This window comes from Dasypus novemcinctus, chromosome 26 (assembly GCF_030445035.2).
Source record: "Dasypus novemcinctus isolate mDasNov1 chromosome 26, mDasNov1.1.hap2, whole genome shotgun sequence".
Taxonomy (NCBI): Eukaryota; Metazoa; Chordata; class Mammalia; order Cingulata; family Dasypodidae; genus Dasypus; species Dasypus novemcinctus.
In genome coordinates, this window is record NC_080698.1 from 10621801 (window position 1) to 10648073 (window position 26273).

The 26273-nt window shown below is 65.3% G+C and overlaps 3 protein-coding genes across 13 annotated transcripts; 1 reads left to right on the plus strand and 2 right to left on the minus strand.

Moving 5' to 3' along the window:
* The first annotated feature begins 320 nt into the window (after nt 1-320).
* Nucleotides 321-23811, plus strand: RNF123 (ring finger protein 123). Of its 11 annotated transcripts, none has more exons than XM_058288270.2 (39): nt 321-458; nt 1902-2008; nt 2289-2370; nt 5068-5147; nt 5257-5351; nt 5688-5742; nt 5824-5909; nt 6185-6271; nt 6428-6495; nt 6676-6801; nt 7160-7274; nt 7356-7460; nt 7816-7941; nt 8098-8190; nt 8262-8335; nt 9054-9171; nt 9340-9439; nt 9592-9653; nt 9831-9902; nt 10077-10197; nt 10651-10752; nt 11814-11920; nt 12140-12332; nt 12608-12753; nt 12997-13080; nt 13699-13806; nt 15730-15907; nt 16611-16685; nt 16768-16855; nt 16939-17026; nt 17108-17192; nt 18474-18613; nt 18721-18909; nt 19003-19078; nt 19288-19372; nt 22846-22988; nt 23132-23226; nt 23318-23403; nt 23482-23811. In XM_058288270.2, the coding sequence occupies exons 2-39, from the start codon at nt 1927-1929 to the stop codon at nt 23600-23602; spliced, it is 3936 nt and encodes a 1311-aa protein (XP_058144253.1). In that variant the 5' UTR covers nt 321-458; nt 1902-1926; the 3' UTR covers nt 23603-23811. The 11 variants fall into 11 exon arrangements, with proteins under 11 accessions (XP_058144253.1, XP_058144252.1, XP_058144251.1 ...); XM_058288269.2 differs by having other exon boundaries at nt 327-458; nt 1824-2008; XM_058288268.2 differs by having other exon boundaries at nt 345-458; nt 1852-2008.
* On the minus strand, nt 20559-22268 carry AMIGO3 (adhesion molecule with Ig like domain 3). The gene has a single exon (XM_004451868.5). It carries the CDS (start codon nt 22196-22198, stop codon nt 20669-20671), a length of 1530 nt encoding a protein of 509 aa, XP_004451925.2. The 5' UTR covers nt 22199-22268; the 3' UTR covers nt 20559-20668.
* On the minus strand, nt 23781-26147 carry GMPPB (GDP-mannose pyrophosphorylase B). The gene is made up of 10 exons (XM_004451869.5): nt 26034-26147; nt 25803-25939; nt 25610-25690; nt 25476-25524; nt 25195-25337; nt 24862-25020; nt 24699-24777; nt 24499-24626; nt 24233-24415; nt 23781-24150 (listed from the first exon to the last, which is right to left on the minus strand). Exons 2-10 carry the CDS (start codon nt 25929-25931, stop codon nt 24019-24021), a joined length of 1083 nt encoding a protein of 360 aa, XP_004451926.1. The 5' UTR covers nt 25932-25939; nt 26034-26147; the 3' UTR covers nt 23781-24018.
* Between the last annotated feature and the right edge of the window lie 126 nt (nt 26148-26273).

Consider the following 26273-nt stretch of genomic DNA (forward strand, 5'->3'; position numbering starts at 1 on the left):
TCAGGGTGCCTTATCAGCCCCAACTTTGAGTAAGCCGAGCCCACGACCCCGGCAGCGGAGCCCAGGAAGGCTCCCTTCGCCGGCCAGGGGTGCCATGGTGACAAGCAGTGGCGACCCAGGCGGGGCAGCCTTGCAGCCGTCCTGGGGGACATCTGGTAGGGCTTCCAAGTACGTGTAAGAGTTGAGCCTGGCGGTCTGGATTCCTGGCCAGGACGTCGCACCCCGCCAGGCAGGGCTAGAAACGCCCGGGGCCAGGCGATTGCGCGATCCGGCGAGAGCAAGGCCCAGCGGTCAGGCGGAGGCCGCGGAGGGGGCCCCCTGGCGGAGGCAGGCCGTGGGCCGCTGCGCGTGCGCGGCGGGAGGCGCGCTGGCGGGCGCGCGGTTTGGCCCTGGGCGGGCGCCGTAACGAGGAGGCCGGGCGGATGTTGTGAACCGGGACGCGGCGGCCGCAGCTGGGGGTGAGTGAGGGGCGGCTGGGCTCCGAGCGGCCGGGCCCCCGCGGCTCCTCTCGCGGCCCCGGCCGCCCAGGGTGGGGGCGCCCGCCGCGCGGGGGTTGCGGCCTGTGGGGCCGGGCTCCAGCCCGGGGCGGACATGGAGGTTCCCCGGGAGCTTGGAGTCGTCCGGGGCGACTGGGGGGAGCCAGGCGCTGCCCTCGGTGATCTTGGGCCCCGAGACGAGGTCGATACGGTTCCGAGTTCAGGTGTGTCAGCGGGGTTGGACGGGGTCGTCGTGGCAGGGGACTCCCGGACAGAGTCAGGGTCCACTTCACTCCTGGGTCCTCACCACCTGACGCCCAGAGTGGGTGTCGGGGAGGTGTGCTGATTAAATGAGGGACCATGTCCGGTCAGCTCCGCACCTGCTGTGGTGGGAGAGGGGCAGCGGCCTGGGGGCCCGCGGTGGGCGCCAGGGCGGGAGAGTCACCTTCCCCCGGCGCAGGCGTGGTGCCTACGGCGGAGGGCAGGGGTATGTGGCGGGAGCAGAGGGCCTGTTTGAAGAGAGATAAGAGACTGGGGTGCAGAGAAGGAGTGCTGGCTAAGGCAGTGCTGAGGGGCCAGGCTCTAGACCAGAGCTGTCTAACAGGACTTTCTGCGATAGGGGCAATGTTCTTTATCTTCCCTGGCCAACGCAGTAGCCAACATGTGGTGGTTGAGCTCTTGAAGGATGGCTAATGCAATTGAAAAGTTGAATCTTTAAGCTTTCAGACACGTGGCTAGTGGTTTCTATGCTGGACAGCACAGCTCTAGATCAATGAGACCCAACCAGGGATTTTAGTGTAGGTTCTGGAACAGCTGCAGCAACGGTGTAGTATGTGAGGGATGAACAGCAGCAGGATGAGTGAGTGGTCTGTGATGAGGACAGAACAAGGGTGGTGCTCAGATGGAGGGTGAGGCCTTTTGATGGAGGGAAGGGAGGATCCTGGGGTGGAAGAACAGGATTCCGGCTTGGGAATGTCAGCAGAACTTGGGGCCACAGATGGCACCGAGCCCCAGATGGTGGACTGCACTTGGAGTAAGTAGCGTAGAGCTCTCTCTCCCAAATATGAGCTAGACCTGGTGTAGTTTACTGCTGAGATGAAGAACGGGGGCTTTGCCCCGGGCCACCTCACTTTGGGCACATTAGTCTTATCCAGGATTGAGGCATTTAGTTGTGGTTCAGCAGACGTGTATCTGGCACCTGCTCTCTGTCAGGCCCTGTGCTGGGCATTGAGACACAGTAGAGAACAAGATGTGGTCTCTGTCAAATGGGCCCAGACCCAGGGTTCAGGAACCCTACCCACCCTCCCTGCGTAGGAAGCTAGGAGCCACTCCTGTCCTCTGCCCCAGGTTGCATGCCTGAACTCTGCTGCCCTAGGACTGGGATAGGGTGTGGGCCTCAAGTAGGAGCTTCTGCCTCTGGCTCAGCCCTCAGGACCACGAGAGATGAAGAATGGCATCCAAGGGGGCTGGCATGTCTTTCTCCCGCAAGAGCTACAGGCTGACCTCAGATGCTGAGAAATCCAAGGTCACGGGTAAGGGTTGGCCAGGCTGGGAGTGTGGGCTCCTTGTACTGGGGGAAGGAGATGGAAGGGGCAGAGACAACAAAGGCTCGGCTCCAGCGAGCCTCAGGCCTTGCCATGCCCTTTTTACCTATAAGCCAGTTCTTTTCTGCCAGCAGCCATGGAGAAGTACACCCAACATGGTTGCTCTTCTGCCCCTGTGGCCAGCGTAGGACCAAGAGCCTCTGGGGTTGGCAGGGGCTGGTAGCCACGCTGACATCCGATCCTTCTTCCCTTCCAACCTGTGATCCAGGCATCGTGCACGAGAAGCTGCTAAATGACTACCTGCACCGTATCTTCTTTCCTGGCCACACGCCCCCCACAGCCACCAGCAGGTATGGCTGGGGGCTTTCCCCTCCTCACCCCGCCGGTCACACCAGAGGCTCGAGGCTGCTGGGCTTGTGGGGAAGGGGACTCTGGGCTCCAGACAGGCTCCCCGGGGTTCCGGTCTCACTGTGCTTCTCCTAGCTGGGTGACCTCAGGCCAGAATGTCTCTCAGGCTCCACTTCTTCCTCTCTCCAAGCAGTGCTAGAACCTTCCACCTGAGGGCATTGTAGAGGTCAGGGAGGCGGGTGCACAGTCAGCACCCAGCATAACACCTACCGCCTACTCTGCATTTAGCACCTGGCCCTGCATCCACCTGTTCATACTCTTGTTCCACCCTGAGCCTTTGTATTCTCTGCCCGAACCTATAAAGTACAGACTGACCAGGCCCTTTCCTTGGCAAATTTAATGCATTGAAGCTTAGTCCATGTAAAACTCACATACACTTTAGCAGAAGCTTAGAAACAGATAGAAGATAAAGCATTTATCATCTGTTATTCTGATGTGACAGCTTGGGTGTGATCCTTTTTCATTTCCTTTATCTTGTCATGTGCATAGTTCAGATTAGGCTGTATAGGAAATTTTAAAACTATTTTCTCTGTGTTGCCTACAGTTCTTATTTTTTCCAGCAACTCTATTGAGGTATAATTGACGTGAACTGCCCGCATTTAGTATACAATTCTGCATACACTTAGCATCTGATTCTCTAAGTTTTGATGCGTATATAACCCATGAAACCCTCACTGTCACCAAAGTGATAAATATATCCCATACTGCCCAAAGTACATAGAATTTTGAATCCTATTTTTGTCACCAAACATTATCGCACCAATGTTTTTCTGCTCTATGGGTTAATCCGTGATGGGCATCTCTTCAGGCCAGGGGTCCTCCACGGCCCTCAGCTCTGCCCTGGTTTGGAAGATGGGGCTTTTGCTTTTGTAAACAGTTCTGTGAGGATGCCCAGGGTGGGAATCACGTGGCTAGAATGTTTAATGACAATCACTTTTGAGGAAACTGCTAAATTACTTCTTCAGAGGGTCCTGTAGGGTCCTTCTCCCTGCAGTGAGGCACGATGTCCCTGTCTCTGCCCCCTCGCCACCCTCAGCTCTTCTCTGTCACCACCTCTACTCTCTGGGCAGGCACGAAGGGCAGGTGGTTACCTGAACCTTGTAGTCAAAGGGTTCCTACTTGCTGCAGGCCACTGTCCACCCCCACCCCAGCCCAGTCATGGCCTGTTCCCAGAGCCATCTGAGCCCTACCTCATGTGATCCCAGAGCTGGACCTGCTGCTGCGGCTGAGGCTGCCAGGAGGGAGAGCAGGTGGTGGGGCCATCAGCCAGTGGCTGTGGGTCACAGGGCCCTCGCCTGGGACCTGGGAAATCCAGAAGGGGAGCCAAGTGCTGGGCAGGGCTGCAGTCACCCGGCGGAGGTTGCGTTTCAGGCCACCTGCCCATAGCCGGGGCAATCTGATCTTGGAGCAGGCACAAGCCTAGAGCAGCCCTCACAAACGGGCCCACAGGAGCTGTAGAGGACACCTCCTTAGTTCCTGGGCCCATCGGGGTATTCCGATGGGAGTTGGCTGCAGCCTTCACGCAGCTCGTTGGGGACCCCACTGTAGTCTGCCACCCGGCCTTGGCTTTGTGCATCTCCACCTCCGGCAGCTCAGGGCCAGTGTTGGTTCACAGCACGGGGGGCTTGTGGTTTCTGAGCCTGGGCTGAGGCCACCTTGCCAGAGAGTTGGTGCTTGACCCACCTGCATCCCCTCCCAGAGCCTGCCCTCTGGGCAGATGAGTGGAGCAGAAGCTGGGGTTGGAGGGAGAAGAGTAGATGCTGGCAGGTCTGTAGGCCGGGCTCCGATTGGGCATTGGGCCTCTGCTCTGCCCTGCCTGAGCCCTGCTGGTAGTCTCTACCCCACTCCCTGCTATTCTTAGCCGCTGAGCTCAAGAGAGAGCTGGCTAGCATTATCCAGAATTCTTCCTCTTGTGGGCATGTGTGCAAGGGGATGGGAATGCCCCTGGCACTCGGAGCCCTCTACCCAGAGAGAATTTCCCCAACCCTTTGGCTGGGGCAGGTGGCAGACAGGCTGTGTGCTCTGCTGGCCACTGTGGACAGGTGGGTGCAGGACAGAAGCAGCCAGCCCTCTGAGGGCAGAGAGCTGAGGCCTTCGTGCTGCCCGAACATGGCTGATTGACTACTTGGGCTCTCCTGGCTGGGCAGTGGGGAGACTGGAAGTCTTCCTCCAAAGAGGCTATATCTAGGATCAAGGGTGGGACTAAGTGACCTTGGTGCTCAGCACGTGTGGTTTGGCATTTCCCCCAGCCTTCCTCTCCGAGACAGACTCTAACCAGCCACCCTTGGGAGTGAGCAGGCTGTGAGCTCTGCAGGGAACACACATTGTGCCTTGGGGTGTTCACAGCAAGTCTACACAGCTATCGTTCCCTTTCTCAGAAGATGAAGCGAAGGCTTAGACAGGGCTCCTGTTTTCTTTAGCGGTGCCGAGGTACCCCAAATCAGACTAAACTCTTTTGGCTTAGCAGATACTGCAGCCCATGATCCCCAGGATGTGAGTCTAGGGCTGGGCAGGGCCCTTTCTGGAGTCCAGGCAGCCACCCTCTGGAGCTCCGAGGCAGGGGCGTAGGAGAGGACGTTAGTGCCGTCTGGTTGGCTCCAAGGCCTTGTGGACCCCTCGCAGCCTCTCGCTCTCCCCAGGAAACCCCTGAACTTCCAGAATCTGCCAGAGCATCTGGACCAGCTGCTGCAGGTGGACAGTGAGGATGAAGAGAGCCAGGGTACGTGGCGGCCTCGGGCAGGGTGTGTGTGAGGGGATGGGCCGGGGCCACCCTATGCCTTCTGCCACAGGCTCTGCCCCACCCAGCCCCACACCTTTGCCTGTTTCAGGAGAGGGTGAAGGGCGACTTGGCCCGGCCACGGTGGTCCTGGACCACACGGGTGGCTTCGAGGGCCTTCTCCTGGTGGACGACGACCTCCTGGGGGTGAGTGAGGGTGAGGCGGGGGCCCCAGGCCCGCACCCCTCCTGGCCCCGCCCTGAGCTCCTCCTGATGTGGCCACGCCATCGTGTCCTCGGCTCCCCCACCCTCCTGCCGTAGCCTTGCATCCCCTTGACGCTCACACAGCCTGGACCCCCTTCCCTCATGGCCCCGGCCGAGTCCCTCCTGACGGCCTTGCCCCTCCCGGTCCATTCCCATCCTGGGCGTCACGCATGGGGCAGTGTGGCCACAACAGGCAAACATGACCATGGCTACGTCGGTGGGGGGGTCTCTCTCCCCTGGAGAGGCCTGAGGAAGCCGCTGTGCCGGCTTTTCACCCAGGTCATCGGCCACAGCAACTTTGGAACTATCCGCTCCACCACGTGCGTGTACAAAGGTGAGACCACGATGCCGCGGCCCGGGGAGAGGGAGGCAGCCTCTCCCTGGGGGCCTCTGGGCCTGACGTGCCGCTTTGCAGGGAAGTGGGTCTACGAGGTGCTCATCTCCTCCCAGGGGCTCATGCAGATCGGCTGGTGCACCATCAACTGCCGCTTCAATCAGGAGGTGCACACGGGCACAGGGGGTCCCCTCCTCCCGGCTCTGCCACCCTCAGACTGCACAGGGCCAGGGTCTTGCAGGACCCTCCCCGGGACTGCCTTCTGGAGGGCGCGTGTGTGCTGCCCCCTCCCAGGGCACTCGGCGCCGAGAGCACCACTCACTGCGCGTTCCACTCAGGGTCTTGGCACACACCCCCCCCTGGAGCCACGCGGCGGGTGCAGGGTCCGTGGCTGGTGGGCTCTGTCCCTGCCCCCGGGACCTCACGGGCGGCTCCTCCCTAGGAGGGGGTTGGAGACACACACAACTCCTACGCCTACGACGGCAACCGGGTGCGCAAGTGGAACGTGACCACGACCAACTATGGCAAGGTGAGGCGGGGTGGCTGTGGGGGCCCGTGGGGCACCAGGGGGATGCGCGACTCAGCCCTCGTGGCCTGTCCCCCGGGTGCCGGTGTTGATACAGCTGGAGGGCAGAGGGGGCCGGCTCTGGCCTTGGTGCGTCTGTCAGGCCTTCTCCCTGGACAGGCGTGGGCAGCGGGGGACATTGTCAGCTGTCTGATTGACCTGGACGATGGTACCCTGTCCTTCTGCCTGTGAGTCACCCACCTTCATCCACAAGGCTGGCCTCTGGGACCGCCCTCGCTGCTCCCTGCCCCCCCCGTCTCCCGGTCCCTGGAGGGGGTCCAAACGGGGTGGTAGCCTCGGAGGAGGGCAGCCCCAAGCAGGAACCTGTCCTCTGGCCCATCTCGGCCACAGCCTTCCTTCTGCTCCAGGAACGGTGTGTCGCTGGGCACCGCCTTTGAGAATCTGTCCAGGGGCCTGGGCATGGCCTACTTCCCAGCCATCAGCCTCTCCTTCAAGGAGTCCGTGGCCTTCAACTTCGGCAGCCGCCCCCTGCGATATCCTTTGGGGAAGATGGCTGTGGGCTGCTTGCGAGCTCTTGTGAAAGCTGGGGTGAGGGGCTCCCTGCCCGAGGAGCTCTGTGGGCTGGGGTCTGGCCCTGGCTGCCATGTGTGAGGTGGTTGCCCAGGAGGACAGTCCTTGTGGCACCCTTGCTAGGCAGGTGCCGTCACTCTCCTCATCTCACAGATGAAGAACACGAAGCAGCAGGAGAACTTGTGCTCCCTGGAGAGTAAGTGGGGAGCTGTGATGTGAGCCCTACCCTAGAGCCCCAGCCCCTTCTCAGAAGTCCCAGTGGATAGGGGGTGGGAGGGTCAGGGCCACAGATCAGGCGTTGCCAGCTTAACTCGGTGGCACCTACCCGGTGGCGGGATACCGGCCCCTGCAGGACCCACCGCGGGCTGACCTGGTGCAGGCCCAGAGGCTGCTGGGTTGCTTCCGGGCAGTGCTCTGTGTGGAGCTGGATCCTGCGGTGAGCTGGGGGCTGGGCTGGGCGCGGGGGTCCCTGCACAGCCCTCCGCCCCCTCACGGCCCCCTCCTCCCTCACACACAGGAAGGACGGCTGGTAGAGAAGGAGAGCTCGGAGTGGCAGGCACAGGGCCAGCCCACCGTCCTCCTCACCCTCGCCCACATCTTCCACCGCTTCGCACCACTCCTGGTGAGGGGACGCTTGCAAGGGGCAGAGGCAGACCAGGGTAGATGTGTCCCCGTTGGGCCCGGGGAGATTGTTCCAGCTGAGTGTATCTGAATGTCCTAGAAAGACAGTGGAGGGATGTCACAGACCAAGGGAACTAGCTGTGCCGCGCCCAGAGGGACCGTGGGACTGTGGCCCATCTTGTCCCTCAGTCAGACCCAGAGGAAGGCTCATCTGTGAGTTGGAGTCGCTCAAGGGGGCGAGAGTCTGTAGCTGTGGCCTAAGCCCTTGGCGTGGCCCTGGCCACGACATGCCAGGACAGGGGTGCCCTGAGCAGGGCTGCAGGCCGGCCCCTCACCAGCACCCACCCTTGCTGCAGCGCAAGGTGTACCTGGTGGAGGCCGTGCTCATGAGCTTCCTGCTGGGCGTCGTGGAGGCGGCCACCCCCGCCCAGGCACAGTCCGTGGTGCACCAGGTGCTGGACCTCCTGTGGCTCTTCATGGAGGTGAGGTCCCCACCCCAGCTCCCTGGAGCTCAGGTCAGGATGTCGGGCTCTGCCAGGCTCGGGGGATAAAGGGAGGGTCTTGGAAAAGGCCCCAGGAACGGCTGCCATGGAGCCTGCCCTTGAGCAGGCAGGCGCACAGCTGGCCTCTTCCCCCAGGACTACGAGGTGCAGGATTGCCTCAAGCAGCTGATGATGTCCCTGCTGCGGCTGTACCGGTTCTCGCCCATCGTCCCAGACCTGGGCCTGCAGGTGGGAGCCCCTGCCCCTGCCCCCGGCCCTGCGGGCCTTGCCCACCCACTCTGAGCAGCCCCTCCCCACAGATCCACTACCTGCGGCTCACTATCGCCATCCTGAGGCACGAGAAGTCTCGCAAGTTTCTGCTCAGCAATGTCCTGTATCCTCCTCTTGGTGCCAGGCATGTGGGACTTGTGCTCTCTGGGGTCAGCAGAGTCCATCTGACCAGAGGTCCAGTCCCCAGGGAGGCTCAAGGACCAGAGCTCCCCAATACATGAGACCTTGTCTCTTCCCAGTACTTCCTCTACAGACCCGGGAAGGCCAAGGGCAGGAGTGAGCCGGCCAGTCGGGGCAGGGCTTTGCAGGTGGTTTCTGGGAAGCAGGGAGGTGCCACCAGGGCCTGCCTTCTTCAGCCAAAGCCCTGCGTTCTCCCTGCGTTGCACGGTGGGGGTTCCCAGGAGCTCTTCTCTAGGAGGAGGCTCTTCCTGCTTCCCCAGAGAGCAGAGGGTGGAGCCTAGCTCGGGGCCCTGGCTGGGAAGCCTGTGCTCTCAGCAGCCCTCTGGGCCTGGAGTCCCCCAGCCTCCAGGAGGCAGGAACAAATCTGGGCGATGTAGACACCTAGAGTTGGAGCCAGGAGAGAGGCCACCAGGCCCCTCTCACCTGTCCCACAGTCATCTATGTCCACGGCAAGCCTTTGTCGTGCACCCGCTGAGTATCGGGCTTGGCGGGTTTGACGGCCTCAGGTCCATCCGAGGCTCACGGCGTGGGGGAGACGGGCCCAGAGCAGGAGCCACAGCGTCGGGGGTTGGGAGGGCTTGCCAGGACGACGTGAGGGCGTGGGGCCTTGCTGAGCAGAGCCGAACCTTGACGACTGCCAGCTTCGACGTGCTCCGGGCCGTCGTCTTCTTTTACATCAAGAGCCCCCTGCGGGTGGAGGAGGCCGGCCTGCAGGAGCTCATCCCCACCACCTGGTGGCCCCAGCACAGCAGCAGGGAGGTGGGCAGGCGCCGCGGCGGGCAGAGGGTGGCCCCGGCCCCTGGCCCCGGAGGCTCCTGCCCCAGCCCTGGTCTCTGTTGGCCTGGGGAGGGGGTGGGCTTCTGATAGAACTAGGCCGGGGGAGCCCTGGGTGAGCCCTGCTGTCTCCCGCCGCGTGCCCCTGCCCAGGGCAAGGAGAGCAAGGAGGCGCGAGAAGAGACGGCGGAGGAGCGGCTCCGGCGACGTGCCTACGAACGGGGCTGCCAGCGGCTCAAGAAGCGCATCGGAGGTCGGTCCCCTGTCTCGAACCCTGGGTGGGGATGGGGGTGCATGTGTGGCCTCGGGCATGCTCAGCAGTGAACGTGCCTAGGCTGGGCTCGGGGAACCCTGGGGGTCCCCGACCCAAACCTGGGAGCCTGAGGGCTGTGTTCCCCACCCCAGTGGTGGAAGAACTGCAGGTCCAGATCCTGAAGCTGCTGTTGGACAATAAAGACGACAACGGGGTGAGTGGCCCCTAGGCCCCTGCCGCGGTCCTCGGTGGGCAGGGTGCAGCGCTGGGCCCCAGAGAGCCGAGGCTGGCTCGGGATCCCACGCCTGGGCTGAGGGCAAGGCCCAGCGTTGAGTTAGTCCGTTCTGGGACCAGCAGTCTCGCTCATCACAGCCTTGTTTTGCCCTTGAAGGGTGAAGCTTCTAGGTACATCTTCCTGACAAAGTTCCGGAAGTTTCTGCAGGAGAACGCCAGTGGCCGGGGGGTAGGTGCCTGCCAGGTCAGCCCACGGGCAAGCCTGGTGTGTTGCAGGGTCCGTGCCTCTGTCTGCCTCGCCCCTGCCCAGCCCTGCTCCTCCCTCCGCTGCCCCTTTCTGCCTCCCCAGCCCAAGGCGAGGAGTGGGCTGGGCTGGCACAAAGGTGCGTCTTTGGGTCCCCAGAACATGCCCATGCTCTGCCCCCCCGAGTACATGGTCTGCTTCCTGCACCGGCTCGTCTCTGCCCTGCGCTTCTACTGGGATGAGTACAAGGCTTCACACCCCCGCGCTGCCTTCAGCGAGGGTGAGCGGGGCCAGACCTCAGGGCGCGGGCACGGGCAGGCCCAGGGCGGACCGGCAGGGGAGGGCGGGGAGCTGGGCCCATGCCGCGGCTCCAGGACTGCCGACCCCACGCTGTCCACTCGCCCCGTGGGGGGCTCTGGGAGATTGGGAGCCTGTGTGTGGACAGAATTCCCTAGGGTCAGGTCAGTGGGCGCCTCGCCCACCCTCAGTTGGGGGCTCTCCCCTAGGGCTGGGCTAGGGTGCTCAGCCGTGGCCCCTCGGAGCCTGGGTGTTTGCTGGCACTAATGTGAAATGACAATGGGAAGCGGGGCCTGGGCTCCGGCCACACCGTCTGCCCGGGCAGGTGGGTGGCCAAGGCCGGGGGACCTCGCCGTGCTGGCCAGGGTGGAGGGAGGGCCCGGGGAGGGCCGTCCTGCTGGCCACTGACTGCCGGCCCGGCCCTCCCAATCTCCAGAGGCCTACATCCCGCCCCAGGTCTTCTACAACGGCAAGGTGGACTACTTCGACCTGCAGCGCCTCGGGGGTCTCCTTTCGCACCTTCGGAAGACCCTTAAAGGTGGGTGCAGGCCCGCAGTAGGGAGCAGGCCCCAGGTGGGAGAAGGGGGAGTGGTCCCTGAGCCGGCGCCGCCGTGGGTGTAGGGTGGCACTGTGCCCACCAGAGGGCGCCCGAGGTTTTCCACCGGCTCCGGCAGGGCGGTGCGGGTGGCCGGTGCGGGTGGCCGCCTGCCAGCCCTGCTTTGGTCTTGGGTCCAGCCGTCCCCTCCCCAGAGCAGCTACCACAGAGGAAGGTCGGGCACCCCGTGGTGAAAGGAGGGGCAAGCGTGCTGGCGTAAGGTGGGACCATGGTCTATGGGCGAGCGTGGGTGTGGGAGGCAGTGAAAGGGCTGACAGCACAGCCTGGGCAAGCCAGGGGTATCAGAACCGGCCCGGCCTGGGGACGGAAAGCAGCTGGCCTGCTGGAGGACGAAATAGGAGACAGGGGCCAAAGGCACTTGAGGCAGAGTCTGAGGGCCTGGCAGGCCCCAAAGCAAATGTGGACTCGCCCCGGACACGGGAGTGAGGTCACAGGGGTCTGCTCTGAAAGCCGCTTCCACTGGCTGCGCTGGTGTGGAGAGGGGGGCACAGGCTGCAAGACAGGAGCCCGGGGGGCAGCTGGCTGGGGCACCGCAGGAGGCAGGGATGACAGGGTCCCTGCTGGATGGGCCGTGATCAGGGGCTAGAAGCGAGGCCTGGGCTCAAGGCAGGGATGGCACAGGCAAGGCCGCGGCCCTGCGAGTGGGCGGGGCAAGGCAAGCGGCGGCCAGGCAGCATTGGACTCTCTGTCTGTAGGCAGGACGAGGAAGGAGCTGGCTGGGGGGCCAGAGATGCAGGGAGCCCCTGGGGAGTGGCAGAGGCACAGGGAGGGTGTGGGTGGGAGGAGGGCTTCCTGCTGCCAGGTCGCCATGAGGTGAGGGGAGCGTGCGGTACGTGTGGAGGGCGGGCCAGTGCGGGCGGGCACAGGAGCATGCGGCGCCAGGCAAGGCTGCCTGCCCTGCAGTGGCGCGCTCGGCCCTCCTGATTCCGGCCCGCGGCCCCGCACCCTGTGCTGGCCTGAGAGCCCTCCCGCCTCCCTCCCAGATGACCTCGCCGCCAAGGCCAACATCCTGATCGACCCGCTGGAGCTCCAGGCGGCCACCATGGATGACCTGGACGAGGACGAGGAGCCAGCCCCGCCTGCGGCCCAGGTGCCGCGGAAGGGGTGGGGGCCCTGCCCTGGGGTCTCCCTCTCTCACATGGGCAGGGGTGCCACAGGACCATTGTCCCCTCCGCGGCCAGGGGCTTCTTGCCAGGCACAGCCCCTCCCTCCCCTCTCCCCATTCCCCAGCGCTGCGGATCCGGGGGGCCCCTGTGCCGGCCTCTTCCTGCATGGCTGGGTGACCCCTGGCTGCCTCTCTCCACTGCAGCGCCCCATGCAGGCTCTGGCCATAGGGGGTGCGCTGCCCCGGCCCGGCTGGCTCAGCTCCCCGACCCTGGGCCGAGCCAACCGCTTCCTCAGCACAGCGGCCGTGAGCCTCATGACCCCACGGCGGCCACTGAGCTCCTCGGAGAAGGTGAAGGTCCGTACGCTGAGCGCCGGGCAGAGGACCCGTGAGGACAGTAGGTGCCCCCGCCCCGGGCGGAGCCGAGACACCTCCCCACGGCCCCCCAGCCCCGGGCCTGGCAGCAGCGCAAGGGTGAGGGAAGTACATTCTGAGGGCAGGAAATCAATGCTACAGAAATAGGCCCCGGCGCTGCAGGGCTTGGCCCACCCTCTCCCCCACGCTCTCCTTGCACGTCCCTTCCCCGGGCGCAGGACGGCTGAGGGTGGACCCCGTCCTGCCGTGCGGCTCCTGCTGGTCCCATGGGCTGACCCTGCCCTCCCCCCTCCCCAGTTGAGGGCAGCCCCTGGAACGAGGGCCTGCTGCTGGGGCGGCCGCCCGAGGAGCCCGAGCAGCCCCTCACTGAGAACTCCCTGCTGGAAGTGCTGGACGGGGCCCTCATGATGTACAACCTCAGCGTCCACCAGCAGCTGGGCAAGGTCTCCCTCCGCGGGGCCCGCGCGCACGGGGTTCTGCGGGGCTGGGATACGTGTGGGCACGCGTGGGGCAGGGCCCCTCAGGACTGCTCTCTGCTGGCGCTGCTGGGCCGGACCTGGCGCCTTTCAAGGGAGGGGCTGCCCGGGCCTGCGGTTGGCAGCTTTGCAGGCTGGGTCCAGGCTGGGTCTGGAGAAGCCTGGGTGAGGTTCCCAGGTCACCTTGGCCGTGTATGCCCCACTCTGTAGATGGTGGGGGTGTCTGATGACGTCAACGAGTACGCAATGGCTCTGAGGGACACGGAGGACAAGCTGCGCCGGTGCCCCAAGAGGGTAAGGCCTGGGCACACAGGCAGGGAGGGGTGCAAAGGGGCAGCTCGCCCACTTGGGACCCCTGGCAGCCGACAAAGGCCACCGGCCACCTCACCTCTGCCCCTGGGGGGCTGCCCAGCAGTTCTCGTCCCCGCCCCCACCCTGACCGACCAGGCCAGTGCGAGTGGGGCGACGGCAGGGCTTGGCACAGCCTGAGCCCCATCGACCAGCGTGGCCTTGCCAAGGTGCCCCCCAGCCCTCTAAGTGCCGACGCGCCCCGGTGTCCTCATCAATTATGGATGCGGCCTGAGTGCTGCCTCGCCCCTGCACACTCAGCAGGAAGCAGGGCCCCGAGCCCCTCCGCCGCGCCCTCCCGCTGGGGAGCCAGGCCCAGCACACCCGGCGGGGCCTCCCGGGGTTCCGCGCTGCCCAGCTGGGCGACAGCCGCTGCGCGGAACCCGGGATGGGCCCCAGCAAGGGCCGGACCCACCCCCCCGGGCTGCACCTGCACCCCGAGGGCACTGCCGTGGCACCAGGGCCCCGCCAGGCTGGCAGGGTCACGACAGACCCCAGGCCCGGGGGTAGAGGGCAGGGCTCGAGGCCGCATCCTGAATGTCCTCCATTCCCCTTGGGTGGCAGAGGAAGGACATCCTTGCGGAGTTGACCAAAAGCCAGAAGGTTTTCTCGGAAAAGCTGGACCACTTGAGCCGCCGCCTTGCCTGGGTCCACGCCACCGTCTACTCCCAGGTGGGCAGGTGTGGCTGTGACTGTGGCTGCTGCCCCACCTCCCACGTGCTGACTGCCCCTCGCTGCTCCCCCCGCCCCGCCTCCTGCCCCCCACGCCATTCCCCTGTACCGCCCAGGCCTGGGGACCCAAGTAGTTGCCGTCTCTAGACTCCCGGCTCCCCCAGTTCCTAAGTCCTGCTTTGGGGAGCAGGGTGGGTTCCCCTTTCTCCCCTCCGCCCCTCCTCTCAGCTCCCCCTCCCCTCTTCTCCCCGAGAGCAGAAGGGGCTGTGTGGCCTCTCCCTAAGCCTCACCCCCACCCTCTGCGCCTGTTTCCTGCCTAATCCCCTCCCACCCTCGAGCCCACTGGCTTGTGCCCCTCCTCCTTCACCCGCTCGTTGGTTCTGCATGTGCCCTAAGACCGGAGGAGACCAGGTGCTGATGTCAGTGATGGAGGGAGACGGGCCTCTGCCTTCCCAGGGCTGGCCCCGGGCGTGGACAGACAGTGCATTCCCACGGACTGTCCCTGCCCGGCCCCTGTGCCCCACCAACGTGTCCTGCAGCCGTCGTTGGCGCGTCCGCTCGCCTTCTGGGCGCTGGGCCTGGAAGCTCTTGGTGGACCCCACCATCATCTGCTTGGTGCTTCCCTGACCCAGACCAGCCCGTCCCCCAGCCCTCCTCCTGCTTGCCGCCCCTGTCGACCCTGCCTCTGGCCGAGCGAAGGCTGCTGGTGGGGGTAGCTTCCCGCCCCACTCCTGCCGGGGTGCCACGCTGGCCCCTTCCGTGGGCCACCCACCTCCTCCCGCACCGCCGTCACCGTTGCCTTGCCCTCCCGCCTCAGCCTTCCTCATCGTGCTCCCTCCCGTCCCTGTCCCCTCGTCCAGTCTTTCCACAGTCACAGGAGAAATCCTCCAGGTCTTCCCTCCCCTCCCCGTGTGCCTGCAGCTGCCCCCCAGGGCCGCCTCGCTCAGCCCAGCACGGGCTTCTCCCCTCTGACAGGCCCCTTGCCCGCCCCACCCCCAACCTTGCGGCACACTTCATCCTCGTTGCATCGGCCGCTTGGTGGCACCCGCGCTGTTGCCGTCCCCTCCCACAGACCTGGTTTCCCCTGGGTTTCTGGGGCAGCAGGCTCCCGGGAGCTTGGCCTCGCTCACACCTTCCCCTTGTCCCTGGGTTTGTAGACACGTAAGAGCTGCTGGGAGGTCCCGCTGCTCTCCCCCCGAGATGCAGGTGCCGGGGCCTGGCGCCTCTTTCTGCTAGGTGACCCCTCCTGGGCCCCTCCTGCGATCCTGACACTGGGAGCCACGCTGGGGGTATAGGGTCCTCGGCAGGTTTGGCCCCCCACCAGCAAGCCCCCCACCTCCTCCGCTGAGCTCCAGACCCAAGTTTCCACCTGCCTCCTCGCCGCCGCTCTTTGGGGGCATCCCCCGCCCCTGTGCTCCACGTGCTTGGCCGTCCCCGTCCCCGCCTCCGCCCTGCGCAGGCCTGCTGCCTTCTCCTCCAGCGCTTCCGCCTCCGTGGAGGCTCCACACACCCCCTGTCCCGTTCAGCCCCTCAGCTTGTCCCCGCCCTGGCCAGCCAGTCCCTTTGCCTTCTTGGGCTTAGCTGAGCTGCAGCTTCCTCTGCTCAGTCCGCACCTGCCCCACAGCCCCCTCTGCACTTGGTGGTGTTCCAGCGCAGTCGTGGTCACGTCGCCTTCTTCTAAAGCAGAGTCTCGGTCCGAGCTGCAGTGTTGCTCTGCAGCAGGCCGCAGGCCGGGCACACCTGCCTCCCTGCCTTCTTGCCCGTCAAGTGCTCAACAGCCCCTGCCTGAGCCACAGCTCCCACCTCCTGGGAGCCCTCAGGGTCTCAGCTCCAGTGTCCTACTCCTGGGGTGGTCTGTCCTGACCCCCAGACCAGGCCACACCCATGACCGTCCACATGGGCAGACCCCCGTGTCTCTCACAGGAGAAGATGCTGGACATTTACTGGCTGCTGCGCGTCTGCCTGCGGACCATTGAGCACGGCGACCGCACGGGCTCGCTCTTCGCCTTCATGCCCGAGTTCTACCTGAGCGTGGCCATCAACAGCTACAGCGCACTCAAGAACTACTTCGGTCCCGTGCACAGCATGGAGGACCTCCCAGGTGATGGGGCCCCTTGGGCCGGGAGGGGGCAGAAGCCCTGGTCCCAGCCAGCTGTGACGCAGCAACACGTCCGCGGGGGCAGGGGCAGGCAGTGCCTCGCCCTCCACCAAACACCTGCAAAAATCCCACCCGGCGGAGGACCCTGCCCTGACCCCGGCAGCTCCGGGGCGCGTCCCCCAGTGTCCACCGTCTCCCGGTGCTCCCCGCGCACTGGCCATAGTCAGTGGAAGCCCGGGTGGGACAGAGTCGTTTTTCTCTAAGTCACAGCAGGGTGTGAGGCGCTGCGGGCCCCACACGGGAGCCCGGCTTCCCGCAGACCATTGGTCCCGACTGGGATGGGCAGTGCGCAGTCGGGTCTGCCTGCGGGCGACGGGGCCTGGCCTGAAGCCCTGCCCACCCCAGGCCTAGGTGCAGGCTCTGTCCCCAGAGGCGGCTCTGTGGGTGCCCAAGGGGCTGCGACTGCTGAGCCGTTGAGTGCAAGGGCTGAGATGGGTTTACCCCAAGACCTGCCCTTCCCCGCAGTGAGACTGTGCCTTAGTCCCTTGCCAGTTGCCGATGACCGCCGCCCTGCTGTCCCTAAACATCAGACTGGCCCTTGGAGCCAGCTCTGCAGCCTGTTGTCCAGGCCCACCCCGCCCCTGCCAGCGGCTGCCTGTGCCTGGAGCCCCCACCAGGCTGACTCCTCCCGCTGCCCACCCCACAGCCTACGAAGAGACCCTGACCCGCCTGGCTGCCATCCTCGCCAAACACTTCGCCGATACACGCATCGTGGGTACCGGTGAGTGAAACAGGGCTGGGGGCTAGCCGCTTTCAGGACAGTGCCCGCCAGGCGGCCACTGAGGTCCGGCCTTCGCCTGCAGACATCCGGGACTCGCTGATGCAGGCCCTGGCCAGCTACGTGTGCTACCCCCACTCCCTAAGGGCCGTGGAGCGGATTCCCGAGGACCAGTGAGTAGGGGGCCGGGGGCACGCGCCCGCCCTGCACAACACTGCCCCTGCCTCACCCCGTGCCTGCCGCCCTGCCCCCACAGGCGCATCGCCATGGTCAGGAGCCTCCTGGCTCCCTACGAGCAGCGGCCCTGGGCCCAGACCAACTGGATCCTGGTGCGGCTGTGGCGGGTGAGCCCAGCTGGAGGGGAGGCCGCGGCGGCGGGAGGGAGGGGCTGCCCTACCCCGATGACCCCCTGACCCCACCCCCAGGGCTGTGGGTTCGGGTACCGCTACACACGGCTGCCACATTTGCTGAAAACCAAACCTGAGGACGCCAACTTGCCCAGCCTCCAGAGTGAGTATCCAGCCACCGCGGCGGCACCACGGGCACCGGTGGGCTGGTGGCCCTCGCCCACTGCCCCTGGGTTTTCAGACTGTCCCGCTTCTTCCAGCCGGGTCCCCCCTCTGTACTTGGGACCAATGTCCCTGCCTGGCCCCCGAAGTTCCATTTTGCTGCATCCTCCCAGCCCAAGGACACTCGGGATAGCTCCCCCGTGCTCCCAGTTCCTGCGCGCGTCTTGGGGGAAGGGGCGTTGTCTTCCCAGGCTGCCGGCAGCACGAGCTGGGCAAGGGTCCTGTCCCTCCTGCGGGAGCTCCCTGATGGCCAGCCTTGCCCCGGTGCCCTGTCATTTTGCCCCTTTGCCATCTGCTGGTGCCAGACCCAGGGCTGGGCTCAGGCCTCGGACACCTGAGTCGGATGAACAGGCCTGCCTGGAGGAGGGCGCTTGGTTGGGAACAGAGGCTGGGCCCTCCTGGGGCTGTGGCGCAGCCGAGCCCCACCAGCCCAAGGATCTTCAGAGGCCCCCCAGGAATTTGGGGCCCCTTGTCTTCCAGGGTCTGCCTGCCATGTACTGTGCCCAGCCCATACCGTGGCTGTCTTGGCCTGCAGCAGGTGTATCTGCTTCTGCAGGGTTCCCCGGAGAGGCCCAGTGCCTTGTGCAAAATCGCACAGCAAACCCTTGCCAGTTGTCTCCGCCCTGCCCCCAGGGTGGACCCGACTGCAGATGGAGAGGCAGCGGCAGGGCCCGAGAGGGATCCTCTTACTGCAGGAACTATCGATTTGCCTCGGGAGGGGTAGGGAGCCGTGCCATCGCTGGCCGCAGAGGAGGGCTCTGGTTACTGCTGCCTGCGAGCCCCAGACGTGGTGCCCACCCCTTTGGCCATTTGCCCAGGCCAGACTGAGGGCAACAGAGGACAGTAAAGGACAGCAGGGCTCTGGCTCCAGGCAGGCTGTAGAGAAGCTGGCCGTGAATCACATGGGAAGGGTCTGTTGGCCTGTCTAGGTCTAGTGGGATGGGCATGTACCCCGGAAGCTGCTGGGGGTCAGCCTGGGACTCTGTGGCTCTCCAGCCCAGGGGCCTGCAGGCTTGGGGGGTGGGGAGTCGGGTGGGGGGACAGTTGCAGCTGTGGCTTGCCCAGCAGATGCAGCCCCAGCCTCCAGGCGGCACTGCTCCGTCCCCCTGCCCTCATGTCCTGAGCATTCCCACCCAGCGGCCCCCTGGGTGAGGACAGGGGCACACGGACGGGGGTCCCTGCCCTGGAGCCCCTGATGACGGCGCCTGCCCGTGCCCTGCAGAGCCCTGCCCCTCCACCCTGCTGCAGCAGCACATGGCGGACCTGCTGCGGGAGGGCCCCGATGTGGCGCCCAGCTTCCTCAACAGCGTTCTCAACCAGCTCAACTGGGCCTTCTCCGAATTCATCGGCATGATCCAGGAGGTGGGCCGTAAGGGGCCGCGGGGGCCGAGGTGGAGTGCGGGTCGAGGCGTGGGCCTGGGGTGTGGCCGGGCCACTGACCGCTGCCCACCCGGCTCTTGGCGGCTCAGATCCAGCAGGCCGCTGAACGCCTAGAACGGAACTTTGTGGACAGCCGGCAGCTCAAGGTCTGTGCCACCTGCTTTGACCTCTCCGTCAGCCTGCTGCGCGTCTTGGAGATGACCATCACGCTGGTGCCCGAGATACTCCTCGACTGGGCCCGGCCGACCTCCGAGATGCTGCTGCGGCGTCTCGCACAGGTGTGTCCAGCTGGCAAGGAGGGTGGGACCCTGGGGGCACTTGGCGGCAAGCCCGCCCACCCACCCACCAATGGGCCCCTGCCCTCCACACAGCTGCTGAACCAAGTGCTGAACCGGGTGACGGCCGAGAGGAACCTCTTTGACCGTGTGGTCACACTGCGGCTGCCCGGTGAGGACCCAGATGCCCTGCACCCCACCACCCACAGCCTTGGGTTCTCTGCCAGGAGCAGGCTTCCATTTTGCCGTGGACAGTCAGGCTCAGGCCCCTTGGCCTCTTGGCACGCCCTTCTGTGGGAGGACAGTGGGTGGTGTGGCCGGCTTAGAGCCCCTGCAGCAGGAGCGTGGGGACAGCCTGTCCGCCCCTTGCCTTCCCCTCAGGCCTGGAGAGCGTGGACCACTACCCCATCCTGGTGGCAGTGACGGGCATCCTGGTGCGGCTCCTGGTGCACGGCCCCGCCTCAGGGTGAGTTTGGGTGCTGTGGGCCTCTGGGGGAGCCAGGCTGTGAGATGGGGAGCAGTCAGGCCGGTCTCCTGCACCTATGTCCTCATCTGTGAGGTGGACCTCAAAGCCAGGTCTTGATATGGAGAACGGCGGTGACTTGGGAACCGCCTAAACAGGTGGCAGCAGCACCTTTGGGTAGAATCAGGGACCCCAGCAAGACAGGGTCACTGGCTCCTGTCAGTTCCACCGCTTTATGGCCAGGCCACAGGCAGGGGCAGGGGAGCCGGGGGGGGCGGGGAGGAGGGGGGAGACGACTTGCCTGCGCTGGTTGGGTGGGTGCCCAGAGCACCGTGGGGACCGTGAACGCCCTGGCGCCTGTGTCTGTAAAAGCTCCGGCGATGGGCAGCTGCTACCTTTATTAAGACTTTCCAAGACACCTAATAGGCCCAGGACACGCATGGGAGAGCCCAGCTCAGCCCCCACACGAGGGGTCCCCAGACTGCCCTCCCCTGCCCCCGGCAGTGAAGTGGTGAGATGCGCATGCAGTCAGGGTGCCACTTCAGCCATTAGGCCGAGACCAGTGCCAGCCCTTAAGAGGCTCCTGCCCTCGAGGGACAGCGAGTTCCAGCCTGGCCCTCCCAGCTCAGGCGTGTCTGGAAGGCGCTTCGTTGCTGAAAAGCTGGGGGTGCAGGCCACGGTGCCCCTCGATGCTTTCTCATGACCGGTGGCCGTTGGGTGGGTCTGCCCATGGGGCAGCCTCCAGAGGCCCCTGGCCAGGGAGAGCTGGGCCAGTCTGGCCGGAGCTCAGGGCCTGTGGGTCTGGTTAGGAGCCTTGTCTGTCCAGTGCTGTCCACCAGTCTGGGCAGAGCTGGGCAGCTTGCAGTCAGTCGGGTGAGTGCTGCTTCCCAAGGGGGAGGGCCTGTGGCCTGCCCCTGCCCTGGGCGTGGGGGCTAGGCGTTCCCCCGTGGGCCCCTCCCTTCCAGGCCCCCTGGGCAGAGGAAGGTGGCAGTGCCTCCGCTCGGGGACACCAGCCTTGACAGTTGTCTCAAGCTCTGATGCAAGGCCCTTTCTGGTGGGCCTGGGCCCTCATGACACGGTGCATCTGGGGCCCCGGGGCTCCCCAGGTACCCAGCACAAACAGGACTTTTGGGCCCTGTGCGGGGGTGGAACGGGACCCTCTGCCGGTGAGTTGGGCTGTTGTGGTTCCGGTTCAGGCTCACACAGGGCTGGGCACCAGGACCTGGCACTTCCCTGGACCACAGCAAGGTAACAGGACAAGCAGCGGGCGCCTGGGGGTCTGGGAGGGGCCCGGGCGTCCTAGGTCATCGCGGGGCCCTCGGAGCCCGTGGAGCTGGTGGACTCTGAGCTGGCCTGGAGCCGCAGGCCCCCGGGGTTGCAGAGGTCGAAGTCCTCGGCGACGGCCAGCTGCACGCGGCCATTGAGGCCTCTCCTGCCTGGCTCCAGAAAGACCACGTGTTTGTGGACGCTGGCCTTGCGGCTGGGCGCGTCCGGTGGCGTGGTGCTGAGCACGGAGGACTGGGCGCTCAGCTCCTGGAGCGGGCTGGGTGCTCGGGGCCAGCGGCGGCAGCGGCAGGGACGGTGGCAGCAGCGGCAGCAGCCCCTGCAGGGCGGCGCGAACAGGTAGAGCAGCACGAGCACCAGGCCCACGGCGCAGCCCAGCAGCGTGGTGAAGCCCGTGTTGAAGGCCTCGGGCTCGGGGTGCGGGAAGTGCACGCTCACGTTGTACTCGTGCGTCTGGTGGTGGTGCAGGCGGGGCCCGGTGGCCAGGCACACAAAGACGCCCGCGTGCCTTGGCTGCACGGCCTCGATGGCCAGGCTGCCGTCGGCCAGCACCGCGATGCTGCCATCCTGGGAGCTCGGGGCCACCAGCAGCTCCTGCTGTGGGGAGACCCAGGCGACACGCAAGGCTGGGGCACTAGCGTTGCAGTGCAGCCGAAGGGACCGGCCCACCTGGGCGTGCAGCTGCTCCTCTGGTGGCTCCAGGCCCCGCGCTGGTGCTGCCGAGCAGTTTCCCAAGATGTGGCTGTGCTCGAAGAAGCGCACGCGGGAGGCTGGTACCTTGAAGGCCAGACACGTGTACTCGCGCACGAAGTCGCACACGGCGCCAAGGCCCCGCTGGTGCCAGCGCTTCAGCAGGTGGTAGAGGCGGCAGTCGCAGGGCAATGGGTTGTCGTGCAAGTAGAGGCCGTTCTTGAGGAAGGAGGGCAGCGCGGCCAGCTCAGGCACGGGGATGTGCCCCAGCCGGTTGGAGGACAGGTCCAGGGTACGCAGGTGGGCCGTGCCCAGCCCGTGCAGGTGGTCGAAAGAGAAGGCCTCCAGCTCATTGCAGCCCAGGTAGAGGTGGCTGAGCGCGCCCAGGCCGTGAAAGGCGTGCTCGTCCAGGTGCGCCAGGCGGTTGTTGAACAGCAGCAGCTTCTCGAGCGCCCCCAGCCCGTCGAGGTCGTGGCGGCCCAGCACTCGCAGCGCGTTCGATGAGAGGTCGAGCTGCCGCAGGCCGCTGGCGTTCGCGAAGAGGCCGCGACCCAGCGCGCCCAGCTCGTTGTGGCCCAGGCGCAGCACGCGCAGCCGGGGCAGGGGCGCCAGCCAGCCGGGGCGCAGGCGGCGGAGCGCGTTGTGGCTCAGGTCAAGGTCCGCAGCCGAAGCGGGGAGCGCGGCCGGCACTTCCCGCAGCCCGAGGCCCGCGCAGCTCAGCAGGTCGGCAGCGCAGACGCATTTGAGGGGGCAGTTGCGGGGCGCGGGGGGCGGCCCCTCCGCGGGGGAGTCCGGGGCGCCGCGCCCAGCGCTCGGCACGCACAGCAGCGCTGCCAGCAGCGGCCGCCAGGCCATGGCGCGGCCGCGGGGGAGCGGCCCCAGCACTCACCCGCTCCTGCCGGCCCGACGTGCGCGGTGCGGGACTTGGCGGCCACGAGGCAGGATGCCGCTGGGCCGAGCCTCGCCCCACACTCCCTCGCAGGCTTCCCGGGACTCTCCGAGCGTCCTCTGGTCACTCGGGTTTCTAAATATTCGCTGGGAGGCGACAGCCCAGTGGGCGGGGCTCCGGCCTCCCATTGGCTCCCGTCGGAAGGGGTGGGACGGCTGCTCCCCCAGCGACCGGGGACCCTTGTGTCCGCCAGAGGGCGCGCGAGCCCCGCCCCAAAGTTCCCAGCAGCGTTTGGCCAGAGGCTTCCCAAGGCGCCTGCCCTCCTGGGGTGGGGGGCCTAGCCCATCTGCAGCTGTGGGAAAGGGGGGCCCGGGGGCGTCTCTGAGCCGCTAATGGCCCCTGGCTTGTGTCCCTTTGGAGTGGTTTTGAAGGGCTAATAGTACTGTGGGTCAAGCAGCCCCTTAAACTGGTACCCAGGCTGCGTGAGGCCTCATGAGGGTGTGTTGGCAAGAAGCAGGGAGATGCAGCGTCGCGAATGTCCAGATCAGCGCCCCGCCCCCAGCTCTTTAGACCCCAAGGTCTCTGAATACCCTTTGCACACTTGTCCCCCCAGGACAGAGAAGGCCACGTCAGTGCTCCTGGCCGACCCCTGCTTCCAGCTCCGCTCCATATGCTATCTCCTAGGGCAGTCAGAGCCCCCAGCGCCTGGCACTGCCCTGCCCACCCCCGAACGGAAGCGCTTCTCCTTGCAGAGCTGTAAGTGGGCCTGTGGGGGATGGAAGGGAGGAGAGTTGAGGCTGAGCCAGGTCCAGGCCCTCGAGAGCACATTCTGGGCTGGGGGCACTCAAGGCGCACGGTTCCAAGGTGGTCTCAGGCCTGACACTTCCTACCACTCCCAGACACGGATTACATCAATGCTGAGGAGCTGGCCCAGGTGGAACAGATGCTGGCACACCTGACCTCTGCGTCTGCCCAGGCAGCAGCGGCCTCCCTGGTGAGTGGAGCCAGAGCACCCATGCAGGCCCAGCCTGGCCCCATCTGTCTGGGGCTCCCACCCCAGCCTGCCTTGGCTTTTTTCCCAACAGCCCACCAGCGAGGAGGACCTCTGTCCTATCTGCTATGCTCACCCCATCTCTGCTGTGTTCCAGCCCTGTGGTCACAAGTCCTGCAAGTAAGTGAGCCCCACAGGTGGGTGGGCCCAGGGAACAGTAGGGTTGCACAGGAGCCCTCACCTGCTCCCCTGCTGCAGAGCCTGCATCAACCAGCACCTGATGAACAACAAGGACTGCTTCTTCTGCAAAGCCACCATCGTGTCTGTGGAGGACTGGGAGAAGGCGGCCAGTGCAAATTCCACCTCCTCAGCCGCCTAGGCCTGCCTGACAGCCACGCCTGTGATACCCTGGACCCTGCACCCTCAAAACCAGACCCAGGCTGGACCCTATTTATGAGCTCCCCTTGCCCTGTCCCCATCTTGCCTGTGTGTAGCCTCATTTGGCAGGAGTCCAGCCATGGCCCTAACTGTGCCTGAGCTTGACTTTCAGTCAGGGCCACAGTAAGCATTAAATTATTATTCCAGACAGCCCTGACCCCAGCCCTTCTTGAGTGGGGTTTGTGGGGTACACCCAACAGGGCTCCTGCCAGGTATGTCCACATGGAAAGGCAGGTGTCCAAAAGCTCCAGTCTGGTCCGTTGCTCCCCAGATAAATGGCAGCAAGTCCAGGGCCTTCTGATGTGTCTGTTAAGCCAGTGACCCCTTGATGAAGGGGACACAGGCTCCTCCAGCCCCTCACATGATGATGCGAGGCTCCGGCACCGACTCGCCAATAGACTTGTGGGGCAGCACGCTGGCCCCGTTGAGGTAGAGCTCGTCATTAACTATGACGTCCTCACCCAGCACCGTCACATTCTCCATGCGAACCTTGAGAGGAAGGGCAGGGTCTGTCAGTGGGGCAGGCGTGGGCCCTACCCCTCTCCCCACCTGGCCCAGACCACAGGCTCACCCACTGGCCCACACGGCAGCGCCAGCCAACAATGCAGGACTCAAGCCAGGAGTGGGAGCGGATGTGGGCGCCCCGTAGCACCGTGCACCGCCGGATGCACACGCCGTCCTCCACCACCACGCCGGGGCCCAGGCTCACGTTGGGTCCAATGCTGCAGTTCTGGCCAATGTGGGCACTTGGGTCCTGCAGGAAGTGGGGGAGAGTCAGGTGGACCACTTGTCCCCCAAGACGCAGGGGATTAATGATGGGCTGGGTAGAGGCCTCACCACGAGCACGTTGCCCACAATGCCAGGGCCAGAGCAGAGACGCTCAGGCTGCTTCTGTCGCAGTGACTGCAAGAAGAGGCACATGCCAGTGAGGAAATCCTTGGGCTGCCCAATGTCCATCCAGAACCCTAGAGAAAGGCACGCATCAGAGGGTGCAGCCAGCCGCAAGCCACCCCCACCCGGTGGCTTCCCTGCCTTACCCTGCAGCTCCATGGCATAGAGCTGCCCCTCCTTGGCCATGACAGGGAAGACCTCCTTCTCGATGGAGGTAGGCTGCAGCTGCGGGAGGGGGCAGTTGGTAAGCAGGGCCGTGGGGAGGGGCCTGCCCCAGCCCAGCGCCCCCAGCTACCGGCTTCCATGTACCTGGATGCGCTGCAGCACCGCAGGGCTCAGGATGTACATGCCTGCGTTGATCTTGTTGGACACAAACACCTGTGGCTTCTCCACGAACCGGTGAATGCGGCCTGTGTCAGCCTCGCACACCACCACGCCGTACTTGGAAGGTTCCTCCACTTTGGTCACCTGGGTGCAGGGGGACCTCAGGCCTAATCCAGTGCTCCTGCCTTTGATTCTCACACTGCCCCAGATCCCAGGCGCTACGCTTGGACACACTGCTGCAGAGCTATGCACCCACCATACAAGGGGAGTGGGGACTGGAAGGTGGGAATGTCAAAAAAGAAAGACTCAGTCCCTTACCAGAATGGTCCCCTCCTGGCCGTGGTGCCGGTGGAACTGCACCATGGCTTGGAAGGGGAAATCGCAGATCACATCACTGTTGAGAACAAAGAAGGGGTCTGCAGTCTCAGAGAGCAGGTCACGGGCCAGCGCCAGGGGCCCAGCTAGGGAAGGAAGGCAAATCACCACCTTGCTGGGAGTCTGAGCCCAGGCATCCCGCTCAGCAGGCTCCCTCCCAGGCTGGTTCTTAACCCTTAACTGACCCTAAGCCCTCCCCAAGGGACTTTCCTGGCTCTACTGACCTGTCCCCAAAGGCTCTTCTTCATGGGACATGGAGATGCGAATTCCCAGCTGGAAGGGAAAAGCCATCCCGTCAAAATCCTACCACCAGGGTAGGAGGTTGAGCAGGAAACGGGAAGTATTGAGAGTTCCTCACCCTCTGCTCCTGCGCCTTCATTTCCTTTTCCAGCATCTGAGACATGTAGCTCACGGCCAGGATCACGTGGTCCACGCCTGCCTGCCGGAACAGCACGGGCAGACAGGCGGTCTCAGGGGGAAGGCACGGCAACTCCCGTGTCCCGCAAGCTAGCCGTCCCCCGCCCCGCCACGGCCTCGACCCCGGGCCTCACCGCGGCCAGCGCCTCCACTTGGTGCAGCAAGATGGGCTTGTTGCAGAAATCCACCAGAGGCTTCGGGGTACTCAGCGTCAGCGGCCGCAGCCGCGTACCATAGCCGCCCACCAAGATCAGCGCCTTCATCCCGGAGCCTGCAGGTGACCCGAGAATGAGACCCCGGCTCCGAGGCGGCCACGGCTCTCCAAGGACCCCCGCCGCCGCCCGTACCGGCTCCACACCCTTCACCTCGTCCGCTAGGTCTGCCCAGCTGCCAGCTCCGGGCCGCCACAAACCGGGCGCGACACGGGACAGAACGCGGGGGGCACCGAACTCAGACAGACCCGGCGCGGGGGAGTGACGTAGCCCAGGCCAGCCAATCAGCTGCTGCGTACGTGGCACGGCCGCTGGCGTAGGCACGCTGGGGCGCGGCGCTCCCGCAGGTGTAGCCAATGAGGACCAGGGCGCGCCCCGCTGCTATGGGGACCG